Source organism: Heterodontus francisci, chromosome 1 (genome assembly GCF_036365525.1).
Source record: "Heterodontus francisci isolate sHetFra1 chromosome 1, sHetFra1.hap1, whole genome shotgun sequence".
In the NCBI taxonomy this organism is placed as follows: domain Eukaryota; kingdom Metazoa; phylum Chordata; class Chondrichthyes; order Heterodontiformes; family Heterodontidae; genus Heterodontus; species Heterodontus francisci.
The window spans coordinates 232,249,279-232,264,267 of record NC_090371.1 but is presented as its reverse complement, the minus strand read 5'-3'; the positions used below and the strand labels follow the sequence as shown (position 1 = coordinate 232,264,267).

The 14,989-nt window shown below is 43.3% G+C and overlaps 1 protein-coding gene across 1 annotated transcript in view; it reads left to right on the top strand.

Moving 5' to 3' along the window:
- gask1b (golgi associated kinase 1B) overlaps positions 1-2,626 on the top strand; it is a 110,146-nt gene extending 107,520 nt beyond the window's left edge. The window contains exon 4 of the mRNA XM_068042089.1: positions 237-2,626. Within this exon, the coding sequence (XP_067898190.1) occupies positions 237-444 (208 nt within the window). The 3' untranslated portion in view covers positions 445-2,626. The remainder of the gene's footprint in view (positions 1-236) is intronic.
- Positions 2,627-14,989: the final 12,363 nt, after the last annotated feature.

The window sequence follows — 14,989 nt, the reverse complement described above, 5'->3', positions numbered from 1 at the left end:
CCCGCTTTTATGGCTGCCCGCCAGCTCTGGCGAACGCTGGCAGTTGGCTCTTCCCTTGCGCCTCTGTCTTTTTTCCTGCCAACTACTAAGTCCCTTCGACTCGCCACACTTTAGCCCCGCCTTTATGGCTGCCCGCCAGCTCTGGCGAACGCTAGCAACTGACTATTATTTCCATAATATGCACTAATCAAGACAACTGTATACAGGATATAAAATGTCTTTTCTTATTTCCATAGATTTCCAGAATCTGCAGTGTCCGTCCTAAAAAATGGACTTCTCCGAGAAAGGCTTCTTCAGTCTTTGTTCCTTGACAAACTTTATTGGGAAAGTCAGGGAGGTCGCAGAGGAATTGAGAAGCTGATTGATGTGATTGAAAGGAGGGCAATGATTTTTCTTACTTATATTAATGCACATGGATTCAAGGTACTCCCTATGAATGAGTGATTGTTTGCACGATTGGTTAATATATTGTAAAGTACTAATCATTGACAACATAGGTTTATTACTCAAGATTGTGCTTTATTGTTGACAGGAATTTTCTCTATTAATTTCTTCACATATAAACTTTATATTGCAGTTGCACTTACATTCATCAAAAGGTAAGACAAATATTGAAAAGGCAGGACGAGTGTTTGCTACTCAAAAATTATTTGCCAGCAGAAGTACTTAAAGGGGAAGGTGGAGCATTTTTTTATACAATGTACTTACCCATTAGATAATGAAAAAAAAATTATCAAAGTTTGCATAACTTTTAAAAAGTTGGTTTTCTTGCCTGCTGAGAAACATGTGAGGTTGGACCTTTGTGTTGGTTGGGTTCCTCCATGATATCACCTTAACCAATTAGCTTATGAGAGTTCTGTGGCTGTTGATTGCTTGCAGGCTGGTCTGAGATTGCACTCCCTTTAAAGGCCTTCAGAATGCATGAGTTATCAGTCATCCACGGGAGCGGCATGGTAGGAAGGGAGACCTGACCTACGTGGCTATCAGCAGGTTAAGAATATTAATACAAATAAAGAATCAAAAACTACGAACGTTGCATATCTGAAACAAACCCAGAAAATGTTGGAAACACGCAGTAGGCCGGTCAGAATCTGTGGAGGATAACTTAATGTTTCAGGCAATAGGGCCTTAAGGTTATCTGTTTCCCCACAACTGAGGTTGTGTAAAGCGCTACATAATTGCAAGTCTTCTTCAGCTGCTTACTGACTTGCAGGATGTTTCCAGCATTTCAAATAAAAACTGATGTCAGTTTCTTAACAAATAGTTAACAATAGTTAGTCTACCCTTCTTCATCAAAAATCTGGGAATATTTTTAAATGTACTACCTGAGTAAAACTAAGTAGCTTTAAATTATAGGACAATGTCATAATTTCTCGGATTTACAAAACGTCACTTATTATTTCACTATTAAATGCAGGGAGACACCAGCACTGTTAAATACACCAAGAAAACATTATCAGCCTGTTTAATTTTAGTAAATAACTCCATACAGACAATAGATAAAATGTGCTAACAATCCATAATAATTTCATTTTGAAAAGCACATTATAAACCCCAATTCTGGCTTCAGCCTGTAGATAACAAAATATCGTTAATTCAGATGATTTGTTATTTAGCAAAATGCAGATTTGATTCTTCCAAAGTAAATGTGTACATTGCTGTGGTTGAAAAATTGAGAAATGATAATCAGTAGGGATCCAAAGTATGAGGCAATGATATTAGGAAGAGCAGTTAAATTTCTGCCAAGAGTAACAATGATCCAATGATTGCATGGCAATAGGCTCCTATATCTAAACAACAGAAACATCAGGCATTTGGAAGGGATGGCTTGTCATATTGGGAGGAACTTTTCGATTGAACCTTAGAAGAAGTCCATCTCAGGATATTGATAATCATGTGACTTTTTCTATCATTGCCAATAGCCCACAAACTTGATGAGAGTCTCCAGACATTTTATTTAAGGATGGAATCTGGTGTTAATCTGTTAATTGTATCAATTGTTTGATTATATGCAGGTGGACAGTGTTAATTGGGGTCTTACCTGTGCACTTATAAGCAGACACTTATTGAGACTGGTGAAAGGTTTGAGTGAGGAGCTACATGTCTGTAATGTGAAACAGAGTAAAGCTAGGCTCCAGCATTATCCTTCCATAACAAGCTTTCTGGATTTTAACATCTGGTGGTGATGAGCTCCCAAATACTGTCACTGGGCAAGTTTTTTGCCAGTTCTTGAATGATGCAATGTAGTAGCAGGACAATTCTATCTCAGAAAGGTCACAAAACTGACCAGGCCCATCTCACCCTGGAGATGAACATTTCTTGTCAACTAATAATGCAGTGCATTAATGCTAACTGTGGAGGACTCTGTAACTCTACAATCAAAACATTTTATGTGAAGTGAGCAAATGGAGGTCCTAAAATGGGAAAACTAGGTGAGGGAGGGTAACTGAGCAACAAAATTATAAATAAAATTTTTAATAATTAATGTGTGTTTGATGAATGTACAGATTATACCTAAGAATTTACATAGACATGTTTGATTCTCAGGACTTGGTTATGAAATATTACAAGTTTATTCATGCCTGTTCACATTTAAACTATATGCTGCCATAAATAATTAAAATCATTTACAACAGTAACTATTTTCGTACATTTATTTTTTGCTTTTCACCAAAATAATAAAGAAACTCCCTCATTTTTAGTCAATTTTCAACATTGCATTAAAATATAATGATGTTTCATAAGCAGCGAAAAGGAGCTACAAGTCAGTGGGTTTGGCAGTTTCTTAACTCGTGATGCCATCCAATAAAAATGTTCTTCATTCTAAGATGCTCTTTGTCAAGATCTAAACAGGGTGTTAGATTGAGAAGTCCAGCATTTGAGTTGTCCAGTAATTACTAATATGCAAATTTGACACTGAGAAGATAAAATTACACTGTGGGGTATTTGTCACAATTTCCATGGGTGCTATTTTATTACATTTTGTTGTTTCCTTTAAGGTAAATGAATTAAGGTAAGACAAAGAAAATTTTTATTTGAAGTTGCTAATACTTCAACAACAATAACTGCAACTTGCTTTTATGTAGCACATTTAACATAAAAATGTCCCAAGGGGCAATTATCAAACAAAATTTGACAACGAGCCATAAGGAGATATTAGGACAGGTGGTCATAGGCTATGCGAAAGTGGTAGGTTTTAAGGAGCATCATTAAACAGAAGAGAGAAGTACAAAGGAATATAGATTTAGGGCGGTAATTCCAGAGTTTAAGGCATAAACAGCTGAAGGTGTGGCCATCAATGGTGGGATGATAAAAACTGGGAATGTGCAAGAGGCCAGAAATGGAGGTGAAGAGATCATGGACGGTTGTAAGGTTGGACAAACTTGCAAAGATAGGGAAGAGTGAGGCCATGGAATGATTTGAAAACAAGGATGAGAATTTTAAAGTTGAAGTGTTGCTGGACTGGGAGCCAATTTAACTCAATGAGCACAGGGATGATGAGTGAATGGTCTTTGGTGAGAGTTAGGATATGGGCAGTAGGGTGTTGGATGAGCTCAAGTTTACGGAGATTGTAAGGTGAGAGATTGACCAGGAGAGCATTGGAATAGGCAAGCACATGGATGAAGGTTTTAGCAGCAGGTGAGCTGACGCAGATAGAGACAGACGATGCTTTAGAGGTGGAATTAGGCGGTTTTGGTGATAGCGAGGATATGGGGTTGGATCAAAAACAGAAAATGTTGGAAATATTCAGCAGGTCAGGCAGCATCTGTGGAGAGAGAAACAGAGTTAACATTTCAGGTCTGTGACCTTTCATCGAACTGGGAAAAGTTAGAGTTGTAACAGGTTTTGAGCAATTGAAAGGGGGGGAGAGGGGAAAAAGACCAAAAGGGAAGGGCTGTGATAGGGTGGAGGACAGGCGAGATTAAACAACAAAAGGTTTTATGCAAACAAACCAAAAGGAATGGTAATGGGACAAGTAAAGAAACAAACGACGTGTCTGGATGATGGGTGACTAGCAGGATAGAAGCTCTCTGAACCCAAAGTAAAGAGATTAAGGAAAAAAAATGAACTAGCAACAAATAACTATGGGGCCAGAGGTTATGATATAAAATTACTGAGCTCAACTTTGAGTCCAGAAGGCTGTAACGTATCTAGTTGGAAGATGAGATGCTGTTCCTTGAGCTTGTGTTGAACTTCATTGGAACACTGTCGTAGGCCAAGGACAGAAATGTCAGAGTGGGAGCAAGGTGGAGAATTGAAATGACAAGCAACAGGAAGCTCAGGATCATGCTTGCAGACTGAACGGAGGTATTCCTTAAAGTGGTCATCTAGTCTGCATTTGGTCTCCCCAGTGTAGAGGAGACCACATCGTGAGCAGTGAATACAGTATGCTAAATTGAAAGAAGTACAAGTAAATCGCTGTTTCACTGGGAAGGAGTGTTTGGGGCCTTGGATGGTGAGAAGGGAGAAGGTAAAAGAGCAAATGTTGCATAGTATATTTTGCGTTTGCATGGAAAAGTCTTGTAGGAAAGTGGGGAGGTGTTGGGGGTAACCGAGGAGTGGTCCAGGTTGTTGCAAAGGGAGCAGTCTCTTCAAATGCTGGAAGGGGAGGGGAAAATGTGTTCGGTGGAGGCATCACGCTGGAGGTGGTGGAAATGGCAGTGAATACAGAATACAGAATACAGAAGCTGGTGGGGTTGAAGGTGAGGACAGGGGAACCCTATTTAGGTTCTGGGAGGGAGGGGAATGGGTGAGAGCAGAAGTGTATGAAATAGATCAGACATGGTCGAGGGCCCTGTCAACCATAGTGGGGGATTCCTCGGATGAGGAAAAAGGCAAGACATATCAGAAGCGTTAATATGGAAGGTTGCATCATCAGAACAGATGCGACAGAGGCAGAGAACTTGGAGAATGGAATTGAATTCTTGCAGGAGTGGGGTGTGAGGAAGTGTAGTCCAAGTAGCTGTGGGTGTCTGTGGGCTTACAGTGAATATTGGTTGATGTCTATCTCCATTTCTGGGGAAAAAGAAAGGGAAGAGAAGAGTTGGAGATGGACTATGTGAAGGTGAGAGAAAGGTGGAAATCGGAAACAAAGTGGCGCAGTGGTTAGCACCGCAGCCTCACAGCTCCAGTGACCTGGGTTCAACTCTGGGTACTGCCTGTGTGGAGTTTGTAAGTTCTCCCTGTGTCTGCGTGGGTTTCCTCTGGGTGCTCCGGTTTCCTCCCACATGCCAAAGACTTTCTGGTTGATAGGTTAATTGGCCATTAGCAATTGCCCCTAATATAGGTAGGTGGTAGGGGAATATAGGGACAGCTGGGGATGTGGTAGGAATATGGAATTAGTGTAGGATTAGTATAAATGGGTGGTTGATGGTCGGCACAGACTTGGTGGGCCGAAGGGCCTGTTTCAGTGCTGTATCTCTAAACTAAACTAAACTAAATTTTCCAGTTTAAGGTGAGAAAAGGAAGTGGCACCGATACAGTCATCAATGTACCGTAACAACAGGTGAGGGAGGGGGCCAATCCTTGTGACCTTTCTAAATGAGATTGCTAAATTCTTTAGTCCTGGAGATCATGCGCTCAGTCCTTTGACATGGAATTACCTGGATGCTTGATATATCCACAACATTTATAACCATGCTAATTGGACTCAAGCTCTATGGAAGGTCAACAGAAAGTTTAAATTTAACTACTTAACACAATAGGTGATGAATATGTGCATGGAAGCAGAAGAGTTTAGTAGTGTTAGCAAATTCAAGAGGGAGCCAGTTAGTGGCCTAAATTCCAATTTACTTGCTCTGCTGACATAAATGTGGTGGAGTGGGCTATAAGAGCTGCCATACACTGAGCATGAGAGCCTATCCCACATTGTAAAGACAAGGAAATCTGTATAGTTGCGGTGGACTGTCAGTACCTGCATGTGTCCATTCATGGGACCTCCCCAACCCATCAACAGACAGCGGAATGGCTGAAAGTTGCTCTGCTGGTTCCAACCAAGGCCTTCCTGGGAGCTGAATATTGAAAAAAAACTTGTAAGTTCTTCAGTAATGAGGGAAGGGAATCAATACTGGTGGGAATCAACCACTTTTTCTTGTTTAAAGTTTCGAGTTGTTTAGAAGGTCTCAATTGGACTCATTCTAGCTCTCAGTTAACAAAGGTTTAGCTGAAGTCTACAGAGGATGCACTGGCCAAAAGTATTAAGCAGGCCTGGAAACTCTTCCAGATAAGCCTCCACGTCATGGGGAAGCAGGCGGAAGATCTGCCCATGGCTGCCCCACTGAGAGATGTGAAATATGTGGCTGAAACCCAGTGTAAATGAGTTCTGGTCTCATTTCTCAATCCTTGATTCTGAATCCAGCTTGGCCCTAAACAGAGTTTTGGGGCCATACTTGCTGGACAAAGAAGCAAGGTATAGTATAAAAGATTCAGACATTCAGCATTCAGGCTTGAAATGATAAGTGGCATATAACATTTGCACCACACAAGTGCCAGATAATGACCATCTCTAACAAGAGAGTCTAACCACCTCCCCTTGACATTCAATGCATTATCACCACTGAATCCCCCCCACCATCAACATCCTGGGGGCCGCTGGAGCAGCCACATAATAACTATGGTGACAATAGCAGGTGAGATGTTGGGAATTCTGCAGCAAGTGACTCACTCCTGACTCACCAAAGCCTTTCCACCAACTACAAGGTAGGAGTGTGATGGAATAATCTCCATTATGGATGAGTGCAGCTCCAACAACACTCAAGAAGCTCAACACCATTGAGGACAAAGCTGCCTACTTGATTGACACCCCAACCACAACCTTAAACATTCACTCCTTCCTCTACTGATGCACCATGGCAGCAGTGTGTACCATTCACAAGATGCACTGCAGCAACTTGCCAAAGCTCCTTCGACAGCACCTTCCAAATCCACAACCTTGCCCGCCTAGAAGGACAAGAGCAGCAGGCATGAGGGAACACCACCACCTCCAAGTTCCCCTCTAACTCATACACCATTCTGACTTGGAACTAAAATACCATTCTTCCATTGCCGCTTGGCCAAAATCCTGGAACTCCCTCCCTAACAGTACTATGGATTTTCCTACTCCGCATTGACTGCAGCGGTCAAAAAGGCATCTCACCAACAATATTCCTGCTTAATTGTAAAGGTGCACAGCCTGCAGCAGCCTATAAGGTACCTATAAGACTTGTTCTATGATGAATAATGTGTGTGTGTGGTAGCACAAAAAAATTTAAAGGGACTGCACACTGAAAAATATGGGCCGCACACAACAACGGGAACATTGCTCATCACCACCTTCTCAAGGGCATACAGGGCAATGTATGCTGCCCTTGCCAGCAACACTCGCATCCCATGAACAAATATTTTTTAAAAATGTTTTAAAAATAGTTAGGGACTATCCAGATGGATTGGAATATTTTTCGCAATTCCCTATATTTGTGCATTCCTTTGAACATAACAACAGAAGAAATAGGAGCAAGAGTTAAACCACACAGCTCTTCGAGCCTGCTCTGCCATTCAATACGATCATGGCTGATCTTCTGCCTTAACTCCACTTTCCCACATGCTCCCATGATTCCCTGAGAGACCAAAAATGTTTCTATCTCAGTCTTAAATATACTCAATGATGGAGCCACCACAACCCTCTGTTCCAAAGATTCACAACCCTTTGAATGAAGATGTTTCTCTTCATCACAATGCTAAATGATCAAACCCTTATCATGAGACTGTGCTCCCGTGTTCTAGATTCCCCAGCCAGGGGAAGCAACCTCTCAGTACCTAACCTGTCAAGCCCCTTCAGAATCTTGTATGTTTTAATGAGATCACCTCCTAACTCTTTGATTATTAAAGAGAAAGTTTTCATCTCCTCAGTTTGGGCTGGTTTCATATCTAAATCCCAGTGGTGAGTAGATAGTGTGAAGACGCACTGCAATTACATATTTTTAAAATGACACCCCCTCAATAGTTGAGAAACCTTTTTCTATTCGGTCATTTCTTCTGCCAGTACAGTGAACATTTTCACTGCTAAATATAAAGCTGCATTCCCACACATTTTGTTTTCTTCGAGAATCACTCTCAAATCAGAGAATAAAGCTGCTATTAACTAATGTCATCCTTTAAATATTCCAAAGAACAGCTGAAAAACATCTTTAAGTGATTGTTTGGAACAGGACAATGGATGTTCTTTAGCCACTTAATTGGAATGTGTGAATTGTAAGTTGATGTTGACTCCAATTGTCAACATGTAACTAAATAGTCACAACCATACATGGGGGTGGTAGCATTGTGATTATTTTACTGGACCAGTAATCCATATGCCTGAACTAATGAACTAAAGAAGTGAGTTCAAACCCCATCAAGACAGCTGGTAAAATTGGCCTATATGTGATTCCAGACTCACAGCAATGTGGTTGACTCTTAAATTTCTTCTGAAATGGCCTAGCAAGCTACTCAGTTGTATCAGACCAAGTATTGGTAGGAGTGACCACCACACTCCTTGTTGAAACAATGTCCTGTCTTCACATGAGGACACCCTCCATTGAGCAACTACTACTTGTGCCAAATGGATAGATTCAGAACAAATCTAGCAGTTGAAACTAGCCATTCATGGGGTGCTGTGGTCCACCTTCCTCATTGGCAGAATTGTGTTCCACTACAACCTGTAACCTCATGCCTTGCATATCCCTCACTCTGCCATTGCCATCAAACCAAGTAACCAACCCTGGTTCAGTGAGTAGCATAGAAGACCATGCCAGGAACAGCACCAAGCATATCTCAAAATAAGATCCCAACCTGGTGGAATTATAACACAGGAATACGTGCCTGCTAAACAGCATGTTACACACAGAACGAAGCAGTCCCACAACTAACAGATCTAATCAAAGCTCTGCAGTCCTGCCACACCTGGTCAAGAACGTGGTGGACAATTAAACAACTAACTGGAGGAGGAGGCTCCATGAACATCCCCATCCTCAATAATGGTAGAGTCCAGCAAGTGAGTGCAAAAGACAGGTCTGAAGTGTTTGCAACAATCTTCAGTCATAGTGCTGAGTGGATGATTCACCTGATGCCTCCCGAGGTCCCACCATCACAGGTGTGAGTCTTCAGCCAAGTCGATTCACTCCATGTTATATCAAGAAATGGTTGAATGTACTGGAGACAGCATTGGATGGGCCCTGACAGCATCCTGGCTGTAGTTCTGAAGATTTGTGCTCCAGAACTAGCCATGTCTAGACACGGTAGAAAATAGGCCAGGTATGTCCTGTCCACAAAAAAACAGGGCAAATCCACTCTGGGCAATTACTGACCCATCAGCCTACTCTCAATCATCAGCAAAGTGATGAAAGGTGTCATTGGCAGTGCCATCATGCGGCACTTGCTGACCAATAACCTACTAACTGATACCCAGTTTGAGTTCCGTCAGGATCACTCAGCTCCAAACCTTATTACATCCTTGGTCCAAACTGGGATAAAAGAGCTAAATTCCAGAGGTGAGGTGAAAGTGACTGCCCTTGATATCAAGGCAGCATTTGACCAAGTGTGGCATCAAGGGGGCCTTGTAAAATTATGTCAATGGGAAGCGGGGGAAAACTTTCCACTGGTTGGATTCATACCTAGCACAAAGGAAGATGGTTGTGGTTGTTGGAGGCCAATCATCTCAGTCCCAGGACATCACTGCAGGAGCTGCTCAGGGCAGAGTCCTAGGCCCATCACCTTCAGCTGTTTCATCAAACACCATCCGTCCATCATAAGGCCAGAAGCAGAGATGTTCACTGATGATTGCACAGTGCTAGTTCCATTCACAACTCCTCAGATAATAAAGCAGTCTGTGCCCATATGCAACAGGACCTGGACAACATCCAGGCTTGGACTGATAACAAGTAACATTTGTGCCACATAAATGTCAGATAATGACCATCTCCAAGAGAAGTGAACCATTTCCCCATGACGTTTACGAGCATTACTATTGTCAAATCTCCCACCATGAACATCCTGTGAGACACCTTTGACCAGAATCTTAACTGAAACAGTCAGATAAGTACTGTGGCTACAAGAGCAGGTCAGAGGTTGGCACTTTGTGGTGAGTGACTCACCTCCTGATTCCCCAAGGCCTGTCCGCCATCTACAAGGCACAAGTCAGGAGTGTGATGGAATACTCTCCACTTGCCTAGATGAGTGCAGCTCCAACAACACTCACGAAGCTTGACAACATCCAGGCAAGTGGAGAGTATTCCATCACACTCCTGACTTGTGCCTTGTAGATGGCGGACAGGCCTTGGGGAGTCAGGAAGAGCATTCAGGACAAAGCAGCCCTCTTGATTGGCACCCCATCCACTGCCTTAAACTTTCACTTCTTCCACCACTGGTGCAATGTAGCAGCAGTATGTCCAAGTATGTCTACAAGTTGCACTGCAGCAACTTGCTAAGGCTTCTTCAGCAGCACCTCCTAAACCTATGGAGAATGGCAGAAAGTGCATGGGAACAGTACCATCTCCAAGCTCCCTTCCAAGCCACATACCATCTTGGCTTGAACATATATCCCTGTTCCTTCATCGTTGCTGGACCAAAACCCTGGAACTCCCTATCTAATAGCATGGAGGAGTACCTCCATGACATGGAGTGCAGTGGTTCAAAAAGGCAGCTCACCACCACCTTCTCAAGGGCACTTAGGAATGGGCAATAAGTACTGGCCTTGCCAGCGACACTCACAACCTGTGAACGAATGAAGAAAAAACTGACCGCTGTACTTTGAGCAGTGCAGCAATAAAGTGATTTTTCTCTTTAACTCAGCTATTCCCAGTTTAATATTGCCATAGTATTAAATTTCATTTTTCTCCACCTAGGAGTTGCTATGGTTACTCTGCAGAAAAATAATACTGGGGTGGGGTAACACAGCTTTGACAGTACTATTTCCTCTGTCTTTGTATGTTCTACTTTACAGATAGCTGGAGTGAGGTAGAAAATGTTTGCCACAAAACCCATCTCTAAAACACCAATATATTGATGTGCAGCAGTGTGCAGTAATACTGCTAATACTCATAGATCTTTTGATTATTAAAACTAGATGGCTACATATCACTTCTAGTTTGCAAGACTTCTTTTTTACAGGCAAGTTTTTGTATTTATCAAGTTAAAAAATAATCGTTAGAACAGAACATATCTCCTCTTTTTGTAGCCAGTTCCAGATTAGATTTAATGGATGCAGCTTGTTCTGCATCTGCCTGAACATAAACCTTGCTACAGCCTCAGAAACCTGTGCCACTGAATTCTTCTGCTTCCTGCATGAGGCATGAATATGGCCTCTCTGAGTGAGATTCATAACTTGAGATGAACTGTTGTAAGCTTTCTTCTGTGACTACTCAGTAACGGGATGAAGCTCCCCAAAACACAAGTCACTTAGGGCCTACCTGTCGGAGGCGTGCAAATGCATTAGTCACATGGATATTATCATATGAGGAACAGCATTACACAAGAAAATGATAAATTGATGTAAAAGTGTACTTGAGCCAGGTGGAATGGGAATAATGCACACAAGACCTGTGCTGGCAGGTGTTGTTTAATCTGTCTTGCATGGAAAATATTTTTTTTTTCTCATTTTCATCCTTTGTTCAATTGACTTTACTTACCCCCCTCTTTTACAACACCAAAACCATGCAGTTCAGAGTGATCTGAGTGGTTAGAGTGCTCAGAGACGGGCTGAGGAATGATGACACCTACCCCTAACTGAAGCCTCCACACCTGGCTATACCTTTCACCACCAGACCGTCGCAGTGGTGGTGTGGCGCTTATAACCAAATCATACCTTGGTCTCCCCCCTTACTCCTCTGGTACCTTCTCCTTCTTTGAGCATCTCATTGTGTCCACACTTCCCAGCTCACATTTAAAATCCTCATTTCCTATCGCCCGCCAAGTATCATGCCAATTTTCTCACCAAGATGTCTTCATTGCTTTCCTCCCTCAGCCTCTGCATCGAGTGACATCTCATCAGTTAGTGATTTCGACCTCCATTTCAACGCATCATGCTCCCACTCCTGTAAGTTCACTGCCCTCTTATCCTCCCTTAATCTCACCCTCCATGTAACTTCCCAAACCCCTATTCACAATCACCCCCTTGACCTTGCCATCTCACATGGTCTTGCTACTACTATAGTATCAATCACAGCTAAGGCCATCTCTGATCACTTCCTGGTATTGTTCTCCGCCCACATCCCGTGTACCCCTGCAAACCCTAATTCCTTCCATATCTGCCCCTGGAATAAATCTCTCCCCCAATTCACTCATATCTGCACTGTCAAAATCCTAACGGTCTAGCTTTCGGCCCTCCATTCGCCACAACATTTCTGCAGCTACCGATCTGCTTAACCATATAGTCACCTCCACCTTCGATGCCCTAGTCGCCATTAAAACTATTACTCACTCTCACCCTGGCCGGTCCCCTGGTATGGCCTGCATCTCCACTCCCTTATGTTCAAGGGATGCAGACTCAAACAGGTATGGCAGGCAACTGGTTTAGCTATTGATCGTCAGATCTGGCCTGACCACTTCAAACACTATCGGGTTCTGCTTGTCCGACAAAAAACTGCTCATTATTCTAAAAGGGCTAAAAGGGGTCATGAAAAGTCATTGGAAAACAGGATTAAGGAGAATCCCAAGGCTTTTTATACGTATATAAAGAGCAAGAGGGTAACCAGGGAATGGGTTGGCCCACTCAAGGACAGAGGAGGGAATCTATGTGTGGAGCCAGAGGAAATGGGTGAGGTATTAAATGAATACTTCGCATCAGTATTCACCAAGGAGAAGGACTTGGTGGGTGATGAGTCAAGGGAAGGGAGTGTAGATAGTCTGAGTCATGTCGTTATCAAAAAGAAGGAGGCGTTGTGTGCCTTGCAAAGCATTAAGGTAGATAAGTCCCCAGGGCCTGATGGAATCTACCCCAGAATACTGAGAGAGGCAAGGGAAGAAATTGCTGGGGCCTTGACAGAAATCATTGTATCCTCATTGGCTACAGGTGAGGTCCCAGAGGACTGGAGATTAGCCAATGTTGTTCCTTTGTTTAAGAAGGGTAGCAAGGATAATCCAGGAAATTATAGGCCAGTGAGCCTTACGTCAGTGGTAGGGAAATTATTAGAGAGGATTCTTCGGGACAGGATTTACTCCCATTTGGAAACAAATGAACTTATTAGCGAGAGACAGCATGGTTTTGTGAAGGGGAGGTCGTGTCTCACTAACTTGATTGAGTTTTTTGAGGAAGTGACGAAGATGATTGATGAAGGAAGGGCAGTGGATGTTATCTATGTGGACTTCAGTGACGCCTTTGACAAGGTCCTTCATGGCAGACTGGTACAAAAGGTGAAGTCACACGGGATCAGAGGTGAGCTGGCAAGATGGATACAGAACTGGCTCGGTCATAGAAGACAGAGGGTAGCAGTGGAAGGGTGCTTTTCTGAATGGAGGGCTGTGACTAGTGGTGTTCCGCAGGGATCAGTGCTGGGACCTTTGCTGTTTGTATTATATATAAATGATTTGGAGGAAAATGTAGCTGGTCTGATTCGTAAGTTTGCAGATGACACAAAGGTTGGTGAGTTGCGGATAGTGATGAGGATTGTCAGAGAATACAGCAGGATATAGATCGGTTGGAGACTTAGGCGGAGAAATGGCAGGTGGAGTTTAATCCTGACAAATGTGAGGTAATGCATTTTGGAAGATCTAATACAGGTGGGAAGTATATAGTAAATGGCAGAACCCTTAGGAGTATTGACAGGCAGAGAGATCTGGGCGTACAGGTCCACAGGTCACTGAAAGTGGCAACACAGGTGGATAAGGTAGTCAAGAAGGCATACGGCATGCTTGCCTTCATCGGTCGGGGCATAGAGTATATAAATTGGCAAGTCATGCTGCAGCTGTACAGAACCTTAGTTAGGCCACACTTAGAATATTGCGTGCAATTCTGGTCGCCACACTACCAGAAGGACGTGGAGGCTTTGGAGAGGGTACAGAATAGGTTTACCAGGATGTTGCCTGGTCTTGAGGGCATTAGCTATGAGGAGAGGTTGGATGAACTCGGATTGTTTTCACTGGAACAACGGAGGTGGAGGGGCGACATGACAGAGGTTTACAAAGTTATGAGCGGCATGGACAGAGTGGATAGTCAGAAGCTTTTTCCCAGGGTGGAAGAGTCAGTTACTGGGGGACATAGGTTTAAGGTGTGAGGGGCAAAGTTTAGAGGGGATGTGCGAGGCAAGTTCTTTACACTGAGGGTGGTGAGTGCCTGGAACTTGCTGCTGGGGGAGGTGGTGGAAGCAGGTACGATTGCGATGTTTAAGAGGCATCTTGACAAATACATGAATAGGAAGGAAATAGAGGGATACGGTCCCTGGAAGTGCAGAAGGTTTTAGTTCGGACAGGCATCAAGATCGGCTCAGGCTTGGAGGGCTGAATGGCCTGTTCCTGTGCTGTACTGTTCTTTGTTCTTTGTTCCCTTTGTTCTATTCTAGGCTCATTCTGGAAGCAAATAACCCCCCGCTTCTTTTCTCTACTGCAAACTGTCTTCTTGAACCCCTCTCCCCTGTCCCCTCCACCCTCATTTCCAACATCAAGTGTGAAGAGCTCATGGATTTCTTTGTCACTAAGATTGAGGCCATCTGATCTGCTGCCTCTGCCACTTACGTCCCGTCCCCTAGCCCAAGGGCTAAACTTCCTCTAAGGCCCTCCCCAGCTCTAGCCCTGAACTTGCATCTTTCTTTAGTTTATCTTCTAACTCCCCTCATGCCCTCTCCAAGCTCATCTTATCTATGAATTCCAGCTCCTGCTCTCTTGACCCAATTCCCATTATACTATTGACCACCTAACTTCCCTACCTGGCTCCCATGTTATTGACATTATTGAAGGTTCTCTCCCTCAGGTTCTGTCTCCTTCGCCTTCAAATCTGCCATCATTACCCCTTGGCCCCTCCGTCCTTGCAAACTACTGCCCC